The sequence below is a fragment of the Oreochromis aureus genome, linkage group 3, assembly GCF_013358895.1.
Source record: "Oreochromis aureus strain Israel breed Guangdong linkage group 3, ZZ_aureus, whole genome shotgun sequence".
Taxonomy (NCBI): Eukaryota; Metazoa; Chordata; class Actinopteri; order Cichliformes; family Cichlidae; genus Oreochromis; species Oreochromis aureus.
The window spans coordinates 115,959,075-115,982,180 of record NC_052944.1 but is presented as its reverse complement, the minus strand read 5'-3'; the positions used below and the strand labels follow the sequence as shown (position 1 = coordinate 115,982,180).

The 23,106-nt window shown below is 39.4% G+C and overlaps 1 protein-coding gene, 1 long non-coding RNA gene and 1 pseudogene across 2 annotated transcripts; 1 reads left to right on the top strand and 2 right to left on the bottom strand.

The window, feature by feature from the left end:
* LOC120435103 overlaps positions 1–23,106 on the top strand; it is an 89,447-nt pseudogene that overhangs the window by 21,663 nt on the left and 44,678 nt on the right.
* On the bottom strand, positions 5,095–5,678 carry LOC120437932. The gene is made up of 3 exons (XR_005611513.1): positions 5,634–5,678; positions 5,420–5,513; positions 5,095–5,157 (listed from the first exon to the last, which is right to left on the bottom strand). It is a non-coding gene; the product is annotated as an uncharacterized LOC120437932 (long non-coding RNA).
* On the bottom strand, positions 11,796–14,624 carry LOC120437931 (sterile alpha motif domain-containing protein 3-like). The gene is made up of 5 exons (XM_039608454.1): positions 14,518–14,624; positions 13,493–13,699; positions 13,090–13,258; positions 12,852–12,928; positions 11,796–12,371 (listed from the first exon to the last, which is right to left on the bottom strand). The coding sequence occupies exons 1-5, from the start codon at positions 14,548–14,550 to the stop codon at positions 12,075–12,077; spliced, it is 783 nt and encodes a 260-aa protein (XP_039464388.1). The 5' UTR covers positions 14,551–14,624; the 3' UTR covers positions 11,796–12,074.

Sequence of the window (23,106 nt, the reverse complement as noted above, 5' to 3'; positions counted from 1 at the left end):
CACTGTGCCACCTACCAATAGAAAGGAAAAAATAATGTGCACATTTCCACGAGAGAAATCCCACGCCTGGACCGTCGTTGACCGCCACCATGATTCTAGCCTGCTTTTACATCCAACACAAAACTGCAGTCGTGGTGCTTTTGATTGTACTCAGAACTCGGAAATTCTGCCATCTGAATAGGAAGATGTAGGTAACACCAGACTGCAGATGAGCTGCATACAGAGCTGGACTGGGACAAAAAAAAATCGTCCCGGGCATCTTGACTAGAGACCGGCCCAACATTATAGGAAAAATCATAAAGCCTTTGAATGAAAATAAACACTGTTGTGACAGTGATGTACACTGTTCTGATGGTATATATGTATCAATCTATCAATTGTTTGTTGTAAGACTCAGATAATTATTTTTTTTTAAAAGCGAGACATTTTAAATGAGAATAATAAAGAAAAGTATTTCCTTGTGCCCCCTTTCCTGTTAATGCCCTACCTGGCCCCCTGGCAACACTTTGCTAGACCCGCCCCTGCACAGTTACCAGCTGTCAGCTACTCAGAAAAGGATGCTGGTGTTATTTGTCTCTCAGAAACAGCTCATAACTTCCCTTCAACTCATTCATGTCACCTAAAAGGTAAACCTGTTTCTCCATCACCTGTTCAGCTCTGATGATTCAGTAAGGACATCTCCTGGTTTCATCTTCATGTTTCCCTCTCACCAGATAACCAAACCGATATCATGACCAGCAGCTTTACAGCTGTGGCTCCAGCAAACATCAGCTGATACTAGCAATTAACCCTCGTGCATCCCTCGTGAAAAAAGTTACCCTTTTGGGTAACTTTGGATTTTTGATTTTCAATATATCAGTCATTTTAAAGACTACACAGCAAAATCTCCAGTGTTAATTCAACTCCTATAGTGTTAAAGTTAACACTTTTCCAGTGTTTATATAATTCTCACTGGTTTAGAGTTAAAGTAACACTTTGCAAAGTGTTATTATTTTAACTCCATTGTAGTGTTAAAAATATAACACCCATAGTGTTAAAATTTCACTCTGTATGGTGTGAAGTGTCTTCACTCAGAGTGTAACTACCTAACATTTATAGTGTTGTTTTAGGACACTGATAAGTGTTCACTTTTACACTGGCTTGGGTTAACTCTTTTCACTGAGGGTGTTACTACACAACAACTATGGTGTTATTTATGACACTTTTAAGTGTTTATTTTCACACTGGATTGTGTTGACTGTTTTCACTTAGAGTGTTATTCTGTAACTTTTACAGTGTTATTTTGGCACTTTAAAGTGACATATATGAGCTTTTAAATACTAGTCTGTATTAATTGTCTGAATACAAAATGCATTAAAGTGCAATTACTGTATGACTACTGTGTTACATTCAGTGAAAATCCTTGTTAAGTCCCTTTACAGGATAAAAGGAGAAAACATAAAATTGGTCACATAAGCATTTTAATAAATATTAAATTCCAAGCACCATACAGCATACGTTCACAACAAAAATAATGGCACAATGTACAGACCATCATCATCACCATAAGCACTTTGCAAATCAAAGGGCTTGTATATTTCAATACAGTCTGCTTTAACAACATCTTTTCATCCGTTTCAAACACTTTATAAGCATGGCAATGTTCACTGAAATTTTCAACCACAAGCTTCTGAACTATGAAGTAGGTGTGACTATTGACCAAAACTATTGTTTTTATTCTGCAAAACACCGGCATCTCATGTTCAGAACCACAACAAATGACCAATCCTGTTCTGTACTCAGTCCCATTAATGTTAACCCAATTAGCAGAGAAAGCCTCTTCTGCAACAGCAGGCAAGCCTAGGGAGATCATTTCACTATTTTCCTCACTATCAACATCAAATGATTTCAAGGGCCCATACTCAACATGGCTTAAAGGACATGTCTCCCACTTGTATGCTATGGATGTTTGATGTTTTTGGCAAGTGACACTGTGATGTTCTTAAAGTTCTTAAGGGTGTCTTTGAACACCCTATGTTTAGCCTCACCTCTCATGCTCCATACATGCAATAATGGCCCAATTTTTCTGATGCAAGTTGGGTAGTGCAACATAAAGTGGTGTTTGGGAATCATGTTCCTACCTGGATACAACAATTTGAACAAGTCATGATGTTCCATTGTTAAATGTTTTAGAAGCACAGTCATGCCATGTGTAACAGATGGAGAGAATATGATGTTAATTATTTGCAACAATAGCAATAGCATAGTCCAGTTCTGATTTCCTTCTGGCACAATATCACCAAAAATTAAAGGAATGTTTCTTATCAGACAAAGAGTCTGAATGGAGTTAAGACCTATACTATTACCACTACTGTCTAAGTTCACCCTTGTTGGACGATTTTTGCTCTCCAAGTAGCCATAGTCAAAAGCATAGATCCGTGACAAAAGAGCATGTTTCGCAGAAAATTGTCTGACAGATATTCCAACAGTAACTTTATCTCATATTGTGCTACCCTTCGAGAATATCATGCATAATGTCCAAGGAAAAGTTCTGGCAAACATGAAAGAATTGAAGAGTGTTCAGTGTAGAATTCTTTCTTAAGCCAAACACATGTAGCTTTTGAGGATCAGATTGCAACTCACTGCAGTGCATTTCAAAAGTTCTTTCCTCGTAAGATGATCTTTGGATCATCCTCAGTATACACACTCTGTGCATCCTGTTTTGCAATTAAACACAAACGACAAAAGTAACGTCCACTGAAAGACTCAACAAAACCCAAAATTGAGTGCATCCCCAAGTTGTCCCCAGTTATCTGACATATAGTGCCATGGACCTTTTCAGATGAGAAGGGTAAATCAATGCCATGGCTCTCCAAAACTTTATGTCATCAATCAGAGGCTGTAAAATAGGATCAAAGCCGTATTTTTTTCACATCTTCTGCATGAAACAATGCAACCAAATGAATGTTCATCAATGCAGAATTTAACTTTGGAGGCAGATTTCTGAGGACAAAATAGATTGCACCAACTTTGTGAACACCACGTTTGGAACCAAGTGGATTAGCAGTCTCAAAGTCATCATAATAAAGCTGAATTTGCAAAGAAGTCTGTGGTTTTGAAAACAATGGATGAGACTTATAGTAACTCCCATCACAAAAGTCTTCATATCTGTCTTCTTTTGATACACATAGTTTAGCAAGCAGCTCGCAAATATAAGAATTGCGACATATAAATTTGATTGTTTCCAAAATTGGAATGTACACAAAAGTGTCTTTTACTGGTACCTGGTCATAAGTGCCTGATTTTTTATTTAACCTTGTATCATAGCGTATTCCTAAAGTCTTTTCCACTGGATCCACAATTCCCCATTTTTCACGGAAATATGACTTTCTTTTAGCTTCAGTGTCGAACTTCTCAACTGGATTGTCAAAAGTCTCAAGACATTTTTCCACTGGAGATCTAACAGGATTTTCTGTTGGCACAACGTTCAGTACTTTATGTTTAAACTCACAGTGCAGTCCATCAGCAAAATCTTCCAAATCACAAACAAGTGATGACACAAAACTATTTGCCAAACCACTACCATTGAGTTTACCAATAATTTTAGTGCAAATTGCTTCAGAATTTTTTTTAATTCTTTGACCTGACCCATTGTTTTCAGAACACCCAACCTCTAGGCTCTGAGTAACACTTGTTCCTGCAACTGCTATGTCTGTATCTTGTAATCTGTCAAAATCAGCTTGAAATGACTCTGAGGGTTCTGCATCACCACTTTGACAACAATCTTCATCATGAACACTCATCTGTTGAGGTGGCATCAATGTTGAATATGGTGGTCTGCACAAAACTGTAGAGATGAACCAGTGACTCGTCGTAAGATAAGTTGAACACGTAGTGGGATTTGAAAAGTTCATCAAAAGCACTGAGTGAGCTGGTGGCTTGGCAGGGATGAGCTGTTTGTCCACCGCTGCGATGTAGAAGGTGTCAATGCTGTTCTGGGTTCGACCAACAGCGAGGATGTATGGTTGTTTACCATCTCTTGCTTGCAAGTGTTCATCAATGCTGCAGCATGACTAAAACAAATGAGATATTGACATATAGGCCTAGCTTATACTTGCTGAGTATGAACCATTCATTCAGTTTGACATTATGTGCCTTGCTAACTTATTACAAAATACTAAGACACATACTTCATGGAGAGGAAAACTAAAAAGTGCAAAAACTGAAAAAGTGTTTTGTAGGATTTTAAAAAGTGAGACAACATATTTACCTTGTGAAAGTGCACCATTTTGTGTGCTGCATCAGTTGGACTTATTTTGGTTCTCCTCTTTCGTCCAGCTGTGGGTGGCAAAAGTTGAAGGAGTAGCAGCAGAGAGGCCATGTCACTGTCCCAGTCTGTGTATGGTTGAATTTATAAAACAATTTCAAAATGACAGGTAAAAATAAATATTATTAAAATCAAACAAGCATGGTGCGACGCCTACCATTTGCATCACTCTCTGTTGGTTTCTCAGCAGCTTTTATCAAACGACACAGGTCAGTTGACTGAGTCAGCTGTTTGGCTTCTTTAATAACCTTTGGCTTGAATGACATGTCCCACTTCTCAAGCAACTTGGTGGCTGTTTCAGCACCAAACAGCAGCAGGAAGTCTTGATTGACCTGTTCATCATACACACAGGACATAAAGACAGTGCTCAACATTGTTTACATTGCAATGTGATTTTGACCAATATGGGATATAGCCTGACTGGGATGACCAATGATCACATCTTTTACTGTTGCCATCCACATCAGCAAAACAAAAAAAAAGGATTAACAGTTGAAAATATCAAGTGATTTGACTTACTAGTCCTTTGACATCCAAAAGCGTGGAAATGTTTTGAAGACATCTGCAGTTCTTTGTGGATCATGCACCAGATCCTGGCGATGTTGGAACGTCATTTTCATCTTCTGAAATACACTTGCTTCATCAGGAGAGTGAACAAGAAATGAGATGGCCTCCTTGCAGGCATCTCCATCAAGTTGCTGAGGCAATGTGGTTGCTAATCTTCTGCGCTTAGGCCCTTGTTCTTGATGCACTGGGACTTCCTTCACTGGCCGCTTGGTTGTAGACCTGGACATGGTTTTGAGGCGCCACGCTACATATCCAGTGCCTTTCACTCCGTCGTAGAAATGCTCCTGTCACATTTAAACATAGATGAAAAATAAACATCAAATGCGATCTTACAGACTTTGCAGATTCAGCAAAAGAAACCCAAGGACTATTATCATGTAACAGGTGCAATACATGTTAAACAACATCCACAATTTCAATACAGTTTTATGACAATAGTTATTACGAAAGAGGAATTAAGATTTTCTTTTAAATCATTTAGCTGATGTAATTATTCCATGATGAAAACTAAATAATGTGCTGTTTTACAATCACTGCATGACTTACATAGCCGTTTGGAGAAAATGGATCCTTCAATGAGGGAAAGAGTGTAATTATTCCAAGGGCATATTTCTCCTTTTGCTTACGGGAGGGAATTCTGCTATAGAGGAAATACAATTGACAATGTTAAATCAGAAGTATGTGTCTTTACTGCAGTATACATTACAAGAATATTCCATATGGCCCATCTTTACTTTTTATTAGGTACTATTACTCTTACCCATGTCTCTCAGTCATATCACTTGCCAATATGTTAACAAGCTGCCACTTGGTGCGGTGGCTCAGTGAATTTTCGGCATTGTATTCTTCAAGAATTTCCTCTCCACCAGGTTTCCTAGTCAAGGCATTTTTAACCATCTGCTCATATAAAAGGGAAAATAATAACAATAAAAACTTGTTTGTCAGTAAAGGTGAAAGTTTAGAGGAATGTCAACAAACCTGTGAAAGACATATCTAGCAAGAAGCACTAACTTCTACTAACATTTTTTTCATACAGGGCAAGTTGGGAACCACCATGTTTTGAATTTCAATTTGTATAACAATCTACAGTATAAATGGTGTCAACTCAAAAATACAAAAGACATTTTCTGTTCTCAATTACCTCTTTTGCAGCCTCTGACACAGAAACATTTGGTGCAGAACTGTCTTTGCTGGATCTACTGCGGCCTGCAGGAATGCCCTTTTCCCTGAGGTCACTGTCACTTGATGAAAGTGATATAGTGTCCGTGAGGGAAGATAATGTATCCGAGGAGGATGGTGTGGAATGAGCTAAAGGACAAAAATCTTTGGGAGAGATGATTTGGTTAACTTTCTTTAGGCTACTCCACAATGCCATTAATAACACAATTTCAATGTTCATGTTCAGACAACATTCTATACAAATATGACCCAGCCCTGTCCACTGTCATGTATATTGCATGAAGACAGGTCAATGTCATCTGCATCAAGAGCAAAAGAACTTGGCTCTACATTGAGTGGGCTATACTCTGAAAATTTAAGTTATGATAACATTTACCTTCATCTGAAATCTTTTCACGTATTGTCAGGCATAGGTCTGGTTGGGCCTCCAGTAACTCCAGAAAAATGTCTTCTTCGACAGCTGTGTCAGTTTCATCGAAAATATCAAGGTCAGCAGCATCCGGAAGTCCAAACTTGGTTTTGGCTTTACAAAAAGATAAGCATAATGTCACCTAAAACGCCTGAAAAACTTTTTTAAAAACTAATTTTGACTTTTTATTTAGCTAATATTTATTAACAGCTGTTTTACCTGTCTTTAAGATGGTTAAATTAGACAAGTCTGCAGCAACAATATAGGCCTAGGCCTACTGCTCTGTACTGTTTTTAATGTCACACATTAAAATAAAATGTGTTAACATTTAATTCGTTTTTAAATAGATGAGATGCAAACATGATGAACTGATACATGTGCAACAAATTTTGTTCTGCCAGGTTATCTTACCTTCACTGATGAATTCTAGATAAGTGAATCCTGCGTGCAATTTAATGTACTTCTTTACATTGAGGTATTTCACTTTCAGCAACATGTCTTACAACAGCACCTGGTGGAGAGAAGGGGGCACAGAATATTTTTACCATATATTTAAACCATAGCTTAAGTGGCAACAAATCCGGACAACTTTAAGAAAATATTAGGCTATACATTGTGTGATGATCTGTGAAGGGTGACAGACCACTTCAACCTCAGGAACATAATTTGGCTTCCCCCGCGCACTAAAATAGCTGAACTTGGGTACACAGAAATAGCATCCAATGAATTATCCACCCATCCACATGTTTATAAGACGACAACGGCGATCTTCTCGCCTGCACGCAGGCTAGATACTTAGTTCTGCTATGTTGCGAGTAAATCGCTGTAGCCTACTTGGGGAAAAGCATCTCTGTTTAAACCATGTCAGGATGATAATCCACATAAAATTTCCTGTTGAACGCACACCTGCCTTCATCACGCTTTCACTTATGACAACAAATATCCCTTATACTGTAAATTAATGAGTGCAAGTCTTACATTTATATCGGGAGTTTCTGACACATGCACAGCCGCCTGGCTAGTTGCTACTTTGTGGTGGTTGTTTTGTGACACGACATGCTAGGATTATCAGTGGAGGCGACGCCAACGACCCTCAGTCGTTATACCGCTTTGTCTTAAACACTGGATGGTAGCCTATTTCACTAAAACTGTAGAAAAGGGAAAATGTTCCCTTAGATTAGGCCTACTACAACATGTATGATATATCCTAACCGTTAGCAAGCAATCCATGCACAAACGCAGCGCGCCTTGCTTGGTCACTAACATCTAACAGAATTCCATAACCCCTGCCACTTCAAAGATTTGTAGGCTAGGCTACTGCTAAACTCGCTGGTAGCACGTGTAATTAGCCTATCTTGACGCTTTCAAAACTTGACTTGAACGTCTCCATGTGATTGTTTAGTTCACTTTTAAATAGGATATTTCTGAGGCGAATGTTCGCTTCCCTTAAAAGCAGTGGGCTAAACGCATTTGTCTTAGCTGCCAGCTAGGCTACCACAAATTCAAATTTTAACATTACATTTAACATATCCAGAGGATAGCTAACTCCTCCCTCGTTTCATTTAATAAGCATTGAACACTGGAAAGCATTTCTCTTATGACATTAGAACTAACTAGAATTGAGAATTATATTAAGCACGCATTTATTTTCGCTGCAATATTAACTTGTTATAGAGGATAGTTTAGCTACCTAAGCTAACGAATCCCATCTCTTACCGCAGATGAATACACTCCACATTAGGAAAATATTGCATGCTTCTGATAAATAATGTTATAGGCTAGTTAGTTACAATATTTAATAATGATAAAATAACATAGGTCTTGTTGTATAGTTCTTACCTGAACAACCTCCTCGATCTTGACAGCAAACTTCTGGACTCCTCATGCCCATGAGCGAAAAACCCGGATGTGGAAATCAACTCCAAATGAGTGTTATAGTATTGACTCTTTGAAATAACTCCGGCTACAGAGCTTTTTCAGCACCGTTAGTGTTACTGTAACTCTCAAACCAACACTTTTCAACTCGAAATTTTTAACACCAGTAATTTTAACTCACATCAACACTTTGGATTTTGCTGTGTATTGCACAACTATGTTTTAAAGATGGCATCAAAAGTCAATGCATATTTTCTCGAAAAAATTTGAAATTTAGACGGTCAAAAACACAAACTAACGTGCGGGTCTCAGGCTCAAGGAACAACAACAACAACAAACTTTATTTATATAGCACATTTAAAAACCAGTGGTGTACCAAAGTGCTTAACATGCAAGAGAGTAGGATGAAGTAACAGGGAGGGACGAGGGCTATGGCAAGGTACCAAAACTTGCTAGCCGGTTGAATGGCATTAAAACACAAAAGCAAAAAAATTGCATATAAAAGCGTGTAAAGTGTAAAACATAAAAAAAATTAAAATGATTAAAATTAATTAAAAATAAGCCGAAGATAAGAATAAGCAAACGGGTGGTCACCTTCAGCCGGGATCTCGGGAGTACCAACAGTGACTTGGAAGATGATCTTAGTGCTCTAGTAGGGGTGGGTAATCTGAGTAGCTCAATGAGGTAGCTTGGCACTATATTGTTAATAATTCAGAAGGTAAGCAGCAGGATTTTGAATTGAATGCGATACTTATCGGGAAGCCAATGCAGGTTAGCAAGGAGAGGGGTAATAGAGACATGGCGCCCGCTACCAGTAAGGAGACGAGCAGCTGCATTCTGAACAATTTGAAGTCTATGGAGGAGAGTAGAGTTAAGACCGAAGTAAAGTGAGTTGCAATAATCCAACCTAGATGTCACAAAGGCGTGGATAAGCTTTCCAAGGTCACTATGTTGAACATAATGTCTGGCCTTGCTAATAAGACGCAATTGATGGAAGCAAGATTTAACAACAGAAGACACTTGTTTGTCGAACTTAAAAGAGCTATCCAAGAATACACCCAGGTCACTAACAGTGTCGGTGAGGAAACTGTTAAAGGAACCGAGGGCATCACGGAGTTGGCCACGGGAGACTCTACTGTCAAACACGATAATTTCCGTTTTCCTGTCATTTAGAATAAGAGAGTTACCTGCGAGCCAATTTTTGACCTCACGCATGCACTCGCGAAAGCCGTACAAAGACATAGCCGGATCATCAGTTAGTTCGAAATACATCGCTATGTCGTCAGCATAACAATGATGTGTAATGTTATACTTCTCAAAGATTGTGCCTAAGGGGAGCATATACAGTGAGAAGAGCAGGGGGCCAAGGACAGATCCTTGAGGCACACCGCAGGAGACAGGTGCAGCAGAGGAGAAATAAGGGCCAAAATTGATTGAGAAGGACCTATTAGAAAGGTATGACTTAAACCAATTGAGGGCGGCACCTCCAATGCCAACTGTGTGTTCAAGCCTCACTAATAGGATGTTATGATCTACCATATCAAAGCCGAGGATAGATTTAATAGGACCAAGACTGAAGAGCGTCCAGAGTCAGTAATCAGAAGGAGATCATTGAGGACTTGAGGAGCAAGGCCATTTCAATACTATAACAGGGTTTGTAAGCAGACTGAAATTTATCATAAATGGCATTCGTATCCAAATACAGCTGGGGTTGTGAGAGAACGATCCTCCCCAGTATTTTGGACAGGAATGGAAGCTTAGAGATCGGCCTATAGTTCCCCAGATCGTTATGATCAAGGTTCCTTTTTTAAAGAACGGGCTGGACAACAGCGTGTTTGAAGGCTAAAGGAACAGAGCCTGCAAGTAGGGATATATTCATTAGAGATAGGATGCTAGGTCCAATTACGCTGAAGCAATCCTTAACTATACGAGATGGAAGGATATCATAAGCAGGAGAGGTGTTCTTTCATTGGTCAATAAGTCGCTTGAGAGTATGGAGTGACACCGGCTCAAACTGTTGAAATGATGATGAACAACCAGGGGTGGGAGTAAAGAACTTAAGATGTAGAACTTTATGGATAAAATGAGTTAAAAAAAAAAATTCACAGAGAGCAGGAGAGCATGCCAGTGGCATTTCAGGACAGGGGTTAACCAATGAATTGAAAACATTAAAGAGGGATCGGGGGTTGTGACCATGAGTAAGAGTAATTTTAGATAGGAAGGCAGCTTTGGCCATTTTAGCAGCAAGTTGAAACTGCAACCGGCTGGCAGGCAGGATATCATAAGAAACCTGGAGTCTATCTTTCTTCCATCTTCTCTCATCCCGGCGTCACACACGTCGCAAGGCAAGTGTAGAATCGTTTAGCCAGCATCGGGAAAAGGATCTAGGGTGCTTCATTTTAACAGGGGCAACAGCATTGAGGATGGAGGAGCATGTGGAAAAAAAGGTGCTAGGAAAGTGATCAATCGTGGAAGATAAGGAACAGTCAGGAATGGAGGAGGCAAGTTTCTGAAAAAAAGTTGAAAAATTCTCCGCAGTTCCAGAATTAATTATACGTGTAAGTAGAGCTGGGCGATAAAACGATAACGATATGTATTGCGAAATAACTTTTTCTCGATAGAAAAATTAAACTATTGCGATAGGCCTCATCTCTCTGTCCTCTTAAAAAAAAAAAAAAAAAAAAGAACAGCCAATCCAAATTAAGTAGCGCAGAGCCGAACCAATCACAGCCGCAGCGGCCACGTCACATGACTTGTTACGTACAGCAGCACAAGCGCCAAAGGCGCACATGTGTATTTGTTTTGCAGCCGGGCCGCCCGGTAATGAAGGAAATGAGTTTGCTAGAGAAAAATCAACCGAGAGCGTGAGCGAAGGTTACCGAAGAAAAAACAGATGATGGTTCCAATGCTGGAGAGATTGTCAAACGGAAGGGCCACAGAAGTTCCGTAGTGCACTCTCAGAAATAGGGGTACCAAAGTGTACCAAAAAGGGTACAAATGCTTGTCGCTGGGGGTGTTCCTTTTTGAAGGACATTTCTGTACCCTTTAGGCTTGGTACATTTTTGTACCTTATGAAGTTGTACCATCTGAAGTACAATCATGTACTTTCCTAAGACATAAATGTACCTTCAAACTATAGTACAGAAATGTTCCCTTGAAAAGGGTACAATAGGGTACCTATGAGGGTACCCCCAGCGACAACCTATTTTGTACCTAAAGAGACAAAATGTACCCCAATAGTCCAAAATATTTGGTTATTTAACCATTTATTTTCGATAATAGAATCACATCAAAGCATTTAAACAACCACAGGAATGCATCCTTGATTACATTTGTATATTGCCATAGGACATGTCAAGAAAAATACATTCATTTAAAAAAGTAAACAATCACAAAGACATTAAACACCTGAACACAATGTTTTGATGGATCACAGAGATGGCATGTATTTAAAAAAAAAAAAAAACTGTCCACACAAATGTTTTGCTCTACTTCAACAAGCCAGAATATATATATATGTCATATATATAGACAAAGTGGAAAATGTGCTTGCAATCACGTCACACGGAATACCTCAAGGCAACAAACAGCCTATCATCAACTAAATTGGTGTCTAGAGCTTGAAAGTCTAATTCATTTCCTGGATTGAACAGGATCCAGTCATTGTCAACTGCCACTTGGTAAGCAGAGTAAATGCCCTTTTTGAACATTTTGAACATTTGTGGACTGGGGGCATATTTAATAGAGTTGGTCAAGTACCCTGGTGACACTTACTGGCAGGGGTTTGTCTCCCTTGTCTCCTATGTTGACAATGCAGTTCTGAAGAAAGACAAGTGTTTTCTTGAAGTATGCAGGGTAGGTCATGTTGAACACGAAGAAGGTGGAGAATGCTGAGATGTAGGCCTCATCCAGCGAGCGGCACAAGCAAACATCCACTCCTTCAACTGTCACAACACAGCAACACTGTCTTGAGAGGGCAGTTGTCCAACTCTTATCCTTCATTCGAATGGTTGGGTATGGACTCGTGGGAGTATTCTGCAGAAGAGGAAGAAAAACATTAGTATACAGTATGTTTAAGCAATATGTGCCAAGTGGATTTTCAACAGATTCCTCAAATTACCTTCTTTTTTTGCTGCAAAACAAAACTGTCTATTCTGATAACCTGTAAACATGGCCCCTACTCCAAACAAAAAGCTTCTTGACTAATGACTGTTGTGGTAGTGTTTGATAAGCTGCTAAAGTTTGACATAATATTCAAGGGCAAAAGCAATCACCCCTGACAGTGACAGTGCCTGTGAAGAAGAATTTCCCTAAGGGGACAATAAAGGTCCATCTATCTATATAAACACCAGACAAAACCCAAGAGCACAGCAGCACTGTGGATTAACAGCAGTGTTTCCCCTACATTAGCTTAGCTGTGATGCTGAACCGCAGCTGAATTCAGCTCCATGCCAACAACAAAACACCGAGAATGAAACTTGTGGCCAAAGGCTATGCATTGCATCATGCATTTACCTCTCCAAGGATGATGAAATCTTCTATCTTCTCCTTGAAGATGGATGGCAAGAGAAGTGCCCCCTTGAAGTCAATTCCTAGGTCATACAGATGCAAATGCACTTCATTAGATTTTGATAGCATGCAAATTCCCATTAACATGCTCTTGACATGGCACTATGGTACATCAATTATCTTTGGAAGAGAGAGCAAATGAATTGTCACAAAATTTACTATTTGTATGAGGTCAAATTAGCACCTGTAATGTCTTCAGCCAGTGCATTCTCTCTTGCTTCCATGTAGACCTTCTTCAGTGGCAAATCCTTGGTCATTTGAAGAACATTTTGAAGAACAGCAGTGAAGTTTTCGCTAAAGCGGCGACAGATGTTGTCTTGGCAGGGATGCATTAAATCAACCTCATCACACAACTGGAAATGAAAAGAGCAGAATAGACAAAAGAATGACATTTTACATTGAGGATTTAAACTTTTGGCATGTTTAAAGACACAGACTGGAGATAAATGTAAAGTGCTTTAACCCTTGAACAAAAATTCTAAAGACAATAAACAGATTGATTAATCAGTTAGTACAGAAAATAATAATCAGATTTAGAGACAAAAAAAATCATTAGCTGTTTCCCCAATTATCTTAACAATTCTTACCCCTGCAGATGTCCCCAGGAATGGATATCTCTTTAATAGGTCCACAGTACACATTCCTTCAGCTACCTCTCGACGTCTCCATGCAAAGGTTTTTGTGATGCGGTCTTTCACCAGTGCTGTGTCAGGATGTAGCTTCTTGTGCTGATCATTTAGCACCTTGATATGAGCATCAACGGAGGCTGCATCTTCCCCCACAAAGCTCGAATCCTTTGTCAAAGCAGATATCAGTATTATCATAAGTAAAATCTGATAAATTAATGTTACTCGAAATGAGGTAATTTGTACACCAAATGCTTTGAAAAAAATAACAAGCCGGATACATTGCTGAAGTGAATTTTAAAACATCAATAAAATGTTGTAGTACACATTTTTTTCTTTTGGGGGGAAATCCTTGCGCCGATTGCCTGTTGGCTGTAGGCATTATTCATTGCAACCAAAACAATAATCCGACTTGTGGATAGAATAGAATCCTAGGCTATCTTGTCTTCTTTTGCTGCCCACAATTTTGCCTCCTTGATTTTGGTTTATTTGAAATTATAAATCGATCCCTGATCGAGCAGCTAGCTGGCATCACCGGTGTTTGCAGACAGTGTCCCTCATGAGAGCTTACAGCTCTCATATTCGAAAATCCCACTAAGTAGGTAGAATGGTACAAATGTGTACCTTCCATTGTTTAAAATCCCTTTGAGCGGGAAACAAGTTAGATGCCATAAATTTTGCTTAGAAAACGATTTTGTTAATAGCTATATTTACATACTAGCATGTTATGAGAATTTTTTTTTTTTACATTGTTGTACAGGGTTAGTCACTATTTATTGATAAAACACTCGAATACGGCGGGCAGACAGACGTTGAACATTCCACCAACAGTCTAAATAGTTCACATTTGTACCTTTCTTTGTTAAAAACTTAGCTAACTGCTAGCTTTCACCCATGTTAAATCTAGCTCTTCGGACTTTTGCTAACTCGACTGTAAAATTACACGTTGTAATTTTTATAAAAACACAAAATCACACCCGACTTACCTCTAAACCTTTGCGCCTCGTCGTCTGACACATCAATGCCTTCTTCCATCAACTTTTTAAGGAGCTCCTCCGTCGAGAACCCCCTGAGAGTCATTTTCTGCGTCAACGCTAGTCAGCGCGGCGAGCACTCATCGCTGCTGGCTTTTCAGCCTTTGGGATTAATGCGCTATGTAACTTGACACGTGAAAATACAACATTGTGGTATTAATGCGCAGTTGTTTAGAAATCGTTATGCTGTCTTGGCGAACTATATTTGTAACTTACAAAATGTAGTCACCGTAACATAAAAATCTGCTTGACATTTTAACTTCCAAAGAACCGCGGTTTAACTTGATGTTGCAAATTCCATAAAAACCTCACAATTAATGAACAATTCTAGGATGTAGTAAAAGCGAAAAAATAAATGGCCAAACATAACAGTAAAATGATTTCACGTTTTTGAAGGCTAAAACCAAGATTTAAAACATTAAAATTATAACTGGAACTTAATAAAATGGAAATGGACCAGTTTTTTTTTTTTAACATCATTTGGTTGTGCCTGCATGTCGTTGTGTGTGTTTGTTTTAATATAATTTAACATAACTTACACAAAGGTAGGTTACAGATATTCTTTGCATCATAGGATAATTTACGTACAGAGGAGAGGACCAACAGATTTGATTATAACATGTAGCTTTTATGAGCACACTCACATCTCATATGAATTTTACAATTAACCAGGCCCATCCAGATTTTCCCATGCTGACCCATTACCACATTCTGCCACTGTCACTGCAGTACAGGTCAAAATGGTACAGATTTGTACTTTATTTCAAATTGAACCTTTAAAGGGGCATTTCTGGACTTTTAAAGACCAGTATTGTACTTTTAAGGGAACATTTTAAAAAAATGTACCTATAGGTACAAAAATGTTCTTCTCTCGTACCTCTATTTCTGAGAGTGTGTGAAGGTATTTCGGCTATTTCAAGTCTGACAAAAAACAGAGTAGCGCGCACTGTAAATTGTGCCGAAAGCAAGTCTGGATATACAATAAAGCGGTGCATGCTCAATCTCTGACTGAAAGCGCTAATTCGTCATTCGGCTTTTGTCAGACTAAAGTAACTGTTAAAACTGTTTGAAAAGCTAAGCTATACAACAAGGAGAGATTGATGCTACGTCCACACGCATTCGGTATTTTTGAAAACGCAGATTTTTCTATGCGTTTGCACCTTTCGTCCCACACGTAAACGGCGTTTTCAGTCACTGAAAACGGAGATTTCTAAAACGCCTGCCAGGGTGGAGATTTTCCGAAAACTCCGCTTTTGCATTTACGTGTGGACGAGAAAAACGGAGAAAACGCAGCGTCAAAGGTGTGCGCCTTTTTTGACGCCACACTGTGCGCCACGTTATTGTTTCGGTGAAATGAATTTCTACCATACTGTTACTGTTAATTGTACTCTCTGCAGTGTTTAAATGCTTACATATACACACATAGTTACTGTCCCTCCACACATACGACTCGGTTCTGCTTCTATGCCCCATCTTTGTTTACTATTTCCTACCGAGGCTTCTAGGCTTCTGATTGGCCAACATTTCTACACGGTTAGGAATATATCGGCACCTGTTGCTTTGGCATGTTCCTAGCAGCGTTTTCCTTCATTTCTGCGTTTACGTGTGGACGGGATTATTTTTTAAAACGAAAACGGAAAATCTCCGTTTTCAAAAATACCCGTGTACGTGTGGACGTAGCCTGAGAATTTCCTTTTAGTTCTCAGTTTATTTGATATTGACAAAGGTTAGTCAATTTTGTCTGTTCTTCTGTAAAACGACCTAAGATTTATTTTTAGAATTAATATTTTGTTTCTAAGTGAAATTGATAATTTAGTAGTCTGTTTTGTTTGTTCTATTTTGAAACTTAAACGCTTTAGCGGCTGCCTTTTGTGTAGTTTACAATATTTGCCTTTATCTGAAACTGAAGTCTCATGTTCCTTAAGTACATCTACCCTGTTGAACTTATTATGGGAAATAAATATTTTAATTAAAACAAGCTGCTAATTATTTCACATTTTACTTGTGAGCAACGGCACATTTAAATCTTACAAATATAGTTATTTGGCTTATATCGTGATATATATCGTTATCGCCTGAAATGAAAAAAACATATCGTGATATGAAAAAATCTTATATCGCCCAGCTCTACGTGTAAGAGAGTATCAGGGTGAAGTTCAGAAGTACATAAGTTAACATCAGAGATAACAGGAAAGTGATCAGAAATCCCAACATTGCTTATATCCTTAATGCTAATGTCCTAGCCATATGAGAAAACCAGATCGAGAGTATGGCCCCTAGCATGGGTTGGTTGGTTAACCCACTGGACAAGATTAGAAGAGTCCGTTAATGCAAGGAAATCTTTGGCTAACGGATCGTCATTACAGCAGATATGAATGTTAAAATCACCAACAATAAGCACACAGTCATATTTAAAAATAACTGAACCAAGACGGTCAGCAAATTCATGAATAAAAGTCTTATTATATTTAGGTGGCCGGTAAACCACAACAAACAGAGAAGTTCCCGAGGCGGTCAACTCCAAATGTTGAGCCTCGTAGCTGAGGTAGGAAGGACAGGGTAGCTGTCGGACCCGGCGAATCCAGGTCTCCGTCAAAAAGAGAGCATCAAGGCTCGTGGCGGAGAAAAAGTCGTTTAACACAAAGGTCTTATTTACCAGCGACCTGACGTTGAAAAGAGCCATCCGTGTCAGGGGCGCAGCATCCGCACGAGTAGCACATCGCAGGGCACTGAGGTTGCTGTGGTTGACACCATGTATGTACCAGGCGATCCAGGTCCGAGCAGGGAGGCATGCCACTGGAAGGAAGGAAGCTTCCTGTGAGACGGAGCAAATCCACCGGTGGCCAAGCAGTTTAGTGACGAGGCGATCGCTGGAGACTGGATGGAAAGAGCGTAGCAAGTCCCCAGAGGCATATGGGTAAACCGTAGCCCGTGCTTCAAGGTAAGCTTTCATACGCACATGGAAGCCACTCCTTTTACCACATCTCCTGTGTCGTTTCTTATACAGATTGAAAGAGGGTAGGCAAGGAAAGCTAGTGGGGGAGTCTGGTCGTAGTGGGGCGGCATCTCCCAAAGTCCAGTGTCGATCGAAGCGATGTGAATAGGAGAAACGGAGGTCTAGGAGTGTTTGCCGGTCATATGTTAATAATGCACAGCCACCTGATGAGCATAATATGAAGAAAATAAAGAGTACTATGCCAAAATCCAGAAGCCGGGGTAGAGAGGGTGAAGAGCAAAGGGGCAGATGCAGGCGAGTGCGAGAGTAAAGACGGCCAGCCATAGACACCGGCGCCATCTTAAAACGTATGTCAAAGTGTAAGGAAGGAGTTCGCTGGCTCTTATCAACCTTTATTCCTTTTCCTCCCACCCTCAAAAACAGACAAAAAAGCAGTTCATCTCCCCATTTCTTGAGATACACGGCATCTTAAAGTCTGAAAGAGTCAACAAAGCGCAGTTGTTAAAAACAATGTGACAATGCAACACACACACAATTTGCCCTTTCAGTCTAACAACAAAAGTCTTTCTATAGTGTCAGGATAAAAAGTAACTCCTGTTTGTGTAAATTTACCATGAAAAGCCAAAATGCACACAGTGGCTGATGAACCTAATTAAAACACACCCCGCTAGGAGAAGACAGAGCGTGCGCAGCTTTTATTTTTAAAGAAATAAAACTTGAAAACTAATCCCCTTATTCCTCTTTTTATTAGTTCTTCAGAGGAGTGTCAACTAGCCAAACTCAGGGCTATTCTAGGGCCTTTGTTATTATTTGACTCCATATAAATAAAACTGAATTGAATCGAACAATTTGCTGGCAAACAAAAACTCCCAAACAGCTAAAATACTTTGCTTTATTCTCTTTTTTAACAAATACGTTGAAGTACATCCATAACAACACAGCTGAGATCTCCTTTTTAATCAAGTGTTTACATCCTTTGTACAGATCTGTATACAAAACAATCATTTACGCCCACAGAAGTCTAGTTACACTTAACTATACAAGAACTCGTAAATGAAATAAACATAAAACACATAATCACAGGTGATAACAAAAAGAGAAAGAATTCATGTGTTAGTGATGTTTTTGCAGCCCTAATGGCTCATGTTGGAGAAACAAACTGAGGAACGTGGAAAGTTCACATACACAAGTGTGCGTGAGTGCACACACAGAGAGAAAAACACAACTGAACCATCTGGTGTGTTTGCTGTTTCTGCTTTCATCATTTCATTTCTGCTGCTTTGTCAGGCTGGAGTATCTCAGTGACTTGGTTGAGGTGAAGTATGACGAGTATCCCTGATTCAGTCCATCGAGACAAAGGGGAAAGAAAGCTGTTGTTAACAAACTCTATGGTAATGTGGCGTTTAGCTCTGATTCTACGCTCTGCTGAATCCTTTGAACCTGTTCTGCTGATCAGTAAAGCTCTACGTGCTGCAGCAGATTGACCTCATCTGTTTTCACAGGTGTGGACCTCAGCGCTGAGGTGCAGGAGAATTTCATTCAGTTCTCCCTGCAAACCAGCATCCAGCCTTAAAATACTGTCATGTTTCCCAGAAATGGTCCTCTTATCTCAGAGAAGAAGTTTGATGTAAATAGCTGCAATCAACAGTGATGTTATGCACAGATCACTTTTCCATTTTGCTCTCTAGATGAGTCCCAGCAGCCTGACCTTGTGTCCAGGTGATCGTCTCACTGAGGAGCTTTTGTTCTGAAAATCTCACGTCCATGACCTGTTTCCTTTTTACTATCTCTGCTCTTTCTTTATTAACAATGCTCATAATATCTCAAAATTAGATTCATCACTTGCATGCTTTTATCCACCTGCTGTTAGAACCAAACAAATAAAAAGGATGAAATGCCTAAAATCCTTTGATTCATTACATTTTGAAACAAATATGAGTACATCCCTAACAGCACAGCTGAGACCTTTGTTTTAATCAAGCCTTTGTATCTACACACTTTGTAAAGATTCATATACAAAAAATAATAGAATTAAATGAATATGAAATACACATAATCACAGAAGATGACCAAAAATGCACCCATGTTCTGCATCTAAAAACATGCATGTTTCCCTTTGTACAGGCAGATTTACAGCAGACAAAGCAACACGGTGACAGACTTTGACCGCTCCAGAAACAAAATACCCACCAAGTCTGAAGTAGATCAGAGGAACTGTTGAGCAGACAGACTGACAGACAAACATACAGATGCTTGATTCATTAGTGCGATGAAATGTTCTTCTTTAAAAGCATCACTTCATGTGTTTGTTTTCCAGGAATAAAGGTCTATTTAAACTGGACTTCTCCTCAGCATCACTAGTGGTGTCATGGTTTCACAGCTGTGCAGTAGAGACAAGAATCTGAGGGATGATACAGAGGTGACCAAAGTTACAAACAAATCCAGCTGTGCTGGAAATGTTTGCAGAGCTCCAAACTCTTTTGCTTTCTGTAGAGCAAGTATGGAAGAAGTACCTGAGCTAACGTACATTTAAACGATATGAGGAACAATGCTGCTTCCCAAAGTTTCCTACAAGTATCCAGTTTATATTTAGAGAAGCGAAGGCTCTTTATCCTGACAACTACTCCCTGGTGGATCCCTGTCCTGTGACAGTAGCAAAGATTGTGTATCAGTATTATCAAAGCCACTTCACTAACCAGTTTTTAAAGCTATTTAGCAGATGGACTTGCCAGTAGCCTCTGTCTGCTGTGTACAGAAGGTTATATGATGAAGCACACAGCAGATACTGCACTACAACAGTAGCAGCAGTTCAGCTTCAGTTTGGTTCAACGCCCTTTTTGACCTATGAAACAGCAGAAAATGAAACATTTCAACACCTGTTTGTTAGCGTTAGCTATTCTGCTGTTTTTCATCATTTCACAGGTGAAATAAAATCATAGTACATTTACTTTGCTTCCTGTAGGAGTGATCATGTCCAGCCTGACTGAGACCATGTATTACTTATGAGGAAAGCCAACTTTGAGATTCCTAATTAGTCAGCTTTGGAAAAAACTGTGTGAACAAAGCTCTCCTTTCACTCTGAGGATGCTCCATCCTGCACAGATAATAAACCTCTTACATGAAGGGCTTTCAATAGTTTTTAGACAAATGGGGGTAACAGAGATATTAAAACCTTAAAAGAGAAACTACATTTTCTAAGAACTGTCTGACGTTCACCTCTCACACAGTGGATACAATTCTGCCGCTGCAGGAATAATCTTTGTGGTTATGAAACTGTCCATGTGTTTGCAGAAAGTGTCACATGTTCAAAGCCATCCCAGCACCTGGGGTTTGTATACGTGCAGCTGTTGGTGGGGAGATAATCTCACTCTTCTATACAAAGAGTCACCAGGCACCTGATCTCCAAGTGTTACAATAAACAGCTCTTATGTTTCTGTATAATTCTCAATGGTTTCCATTTGTGTGTCCACAGATTGCAGGTAAGTGGTGCTTGACTGGAGTTTGCTCTAATTTAAGTGGTTTGTCTGTCGCAAAGCCAACATGAAGTCCGGCCATGGTTGAGCCAACTGAAGATGGGTTTTAAGGGGGCGTCCTCGTTTCCTCTGTGAGTGCGAGAGGACAGACTAAGCAAATAATATTTGGATAGCATTAAAATATTTACACTGATGATTAATGTTATGTCTTTGCACCCGTATTAATAATTTTTAGTGTTGGACGGCTAAAAGATGAATAAATAATCATCAGATAGACCCATTATAAAAATAGTATTTGCTGCTGGATCCAGGAGTGAAGCTTCTGTCTGCTGGGATGAAGAGTCAATACTGCAAACTGGAAACGCTGAGGTCGAATCAAGCGATATCGATTTTTTTTCATCAATTAACGTCATTTAATCAATTTCATTTGGAAAAAAATAACATTGTGTGTATGTTTTTTTTTAATGAATCCATCCAAGTCACAGTAAACTGCCACATTTGTCTTTTGTAACATGAGGCAATAAGGATTCCAGCATGTCCTGAAACAGTGTTGAAATATTGTAAATGTAGTAGCTCCTCATGGCACCATAAATATACTTTAACACAAGTGTTTCATGTCTTCTTGTCATCATTATTTCAGACTTAGTGGCTGTAACCTGTCAGACAGAAGCTGTGAAACGCTGTCCTCAGTGCTAAGCTCCCAGTCCTCTAGTCTGAGAGAGTTGGACCTGGGTAACAACAACGTGCAGGATTCAGGCCTGACGCTTCTATTTTCTGCAGCGGAAAGTGCAAAGTGCACACTGGGAATTCTCAGGTCAGGATTCAGTGTTTTCTGATGATGATTTAAAACCTCAGTCAGGTCAATAAATGGCTTACTCATTTACAACAGACATGATTTGTCAAATCACCTTATATCTAACCCAAAGGTCCTGTGTTTTACTACTATGATTTTGTAGTAAAACACAGGACCTCTTAATATTTATGTAAGAGAACATATACGTTCAAGTTTCAGCACAAAAATATTAATCAGATATTTTTCCCTGGATCATGTGTGTACCCTCCTGGTTGGAGCTCTAGCAGCCTGTATCAGTGAATGTGACTTTAAATGAAATTGCTGCCCCTGTCAGCAAGTGGTCTGAGTGGCAAACAAAACAGCAAATATGAGCACTGCATGTGTCTGAGACGACACAGATACAGACCTGAATGAGACACTAACTTTGTCTCTGAGAGATAACTTTTATTATTAAATACACTTCATTTCTCATCTGTTTAGAGAATGTAGAGTTTGACATGCTAATATTACAAAATGCAAAATCACACTGAGTCACAAAGAAATTGTTTTGGAGTATTTATGGTTCAGCTGATGAAATTGTTCAAATAAACCAGTAATTTACACAGAAACAGCACAAGTGAAACTTTTTCGGGGGACTTACCACTAAGCTTGTCCTGGTAGACCTGTAGACCCCAGCTTCTATGGACCGTGTGCTTAAGTTCTGTGCTGCTATGATTAGTGCCCGTGCTGTCTTTCAGTTCAGCTTTGTCGAGCCTCTGGTAGGATTTTTGAATGTCAGACACTTTTTTTTACATGACCTGTGTAAAAACAAAACAGTAAACACATTAAGCTGAAGTAAGATGCACAATTTGAAAAATGGGGCACAAGAAATGTTGCTGCTTTCTGGAAGGTGTGTCTAAGAAGACCCAATGGAGAAAGTGAAGAGAAAAATCAAAGATTAAGAAGAAGAAAATGGCAGATGCAGTTTCTCTTGGACTGCCTGCAGATGGGGCAAGACTGTAGAAACAGGGACGAGTGGAGAAAATGTAAAGAGGCCATATGATAAACCAGGAGATGAATACTCTGGTATTCTGGGGATAGTGGGAGTGACAGGGAGAGATGCCAGTAAATGATTTCAAGGATAAATTTCAGAGAATCAAAAGCAAGTGGGGAACTAAAAACATGTGGACAGACTCATAATTAGGCCAAAGACACATTAAAGGAATTATTACAGGTTTAGAAACAGGGATGGATATGAAGGAGCTTAGCATGAATTTGCATTGAGGAAAAAATACCAACGAGCATCAGGAAACAGGAAAGGAAACAGTTAGGAAAACTAA

Coding starts and splice junctions, on each gene's coding strand:
- LOC120437931 (XM_039608454.1), bottom strand. CDS start 14,550: ATGTGTCAGACGACGAGGCGCAAAGGTTTAGAG. Junction 13,700..14,517: donor CGAGGCGCAAAGGTTTAGAG/GTAAGTCGGGTG, acceptor GCTTTGACAAAG/GATTCGAGCTTTGTGGGGGA. Junction 13,259..13,492: donor TCCTGGGGACATCTGCAGGG/GTAAGAATTGTT, acceptor TTTCATTTCCAG/TTGTGTGATGAGGTTGATTT.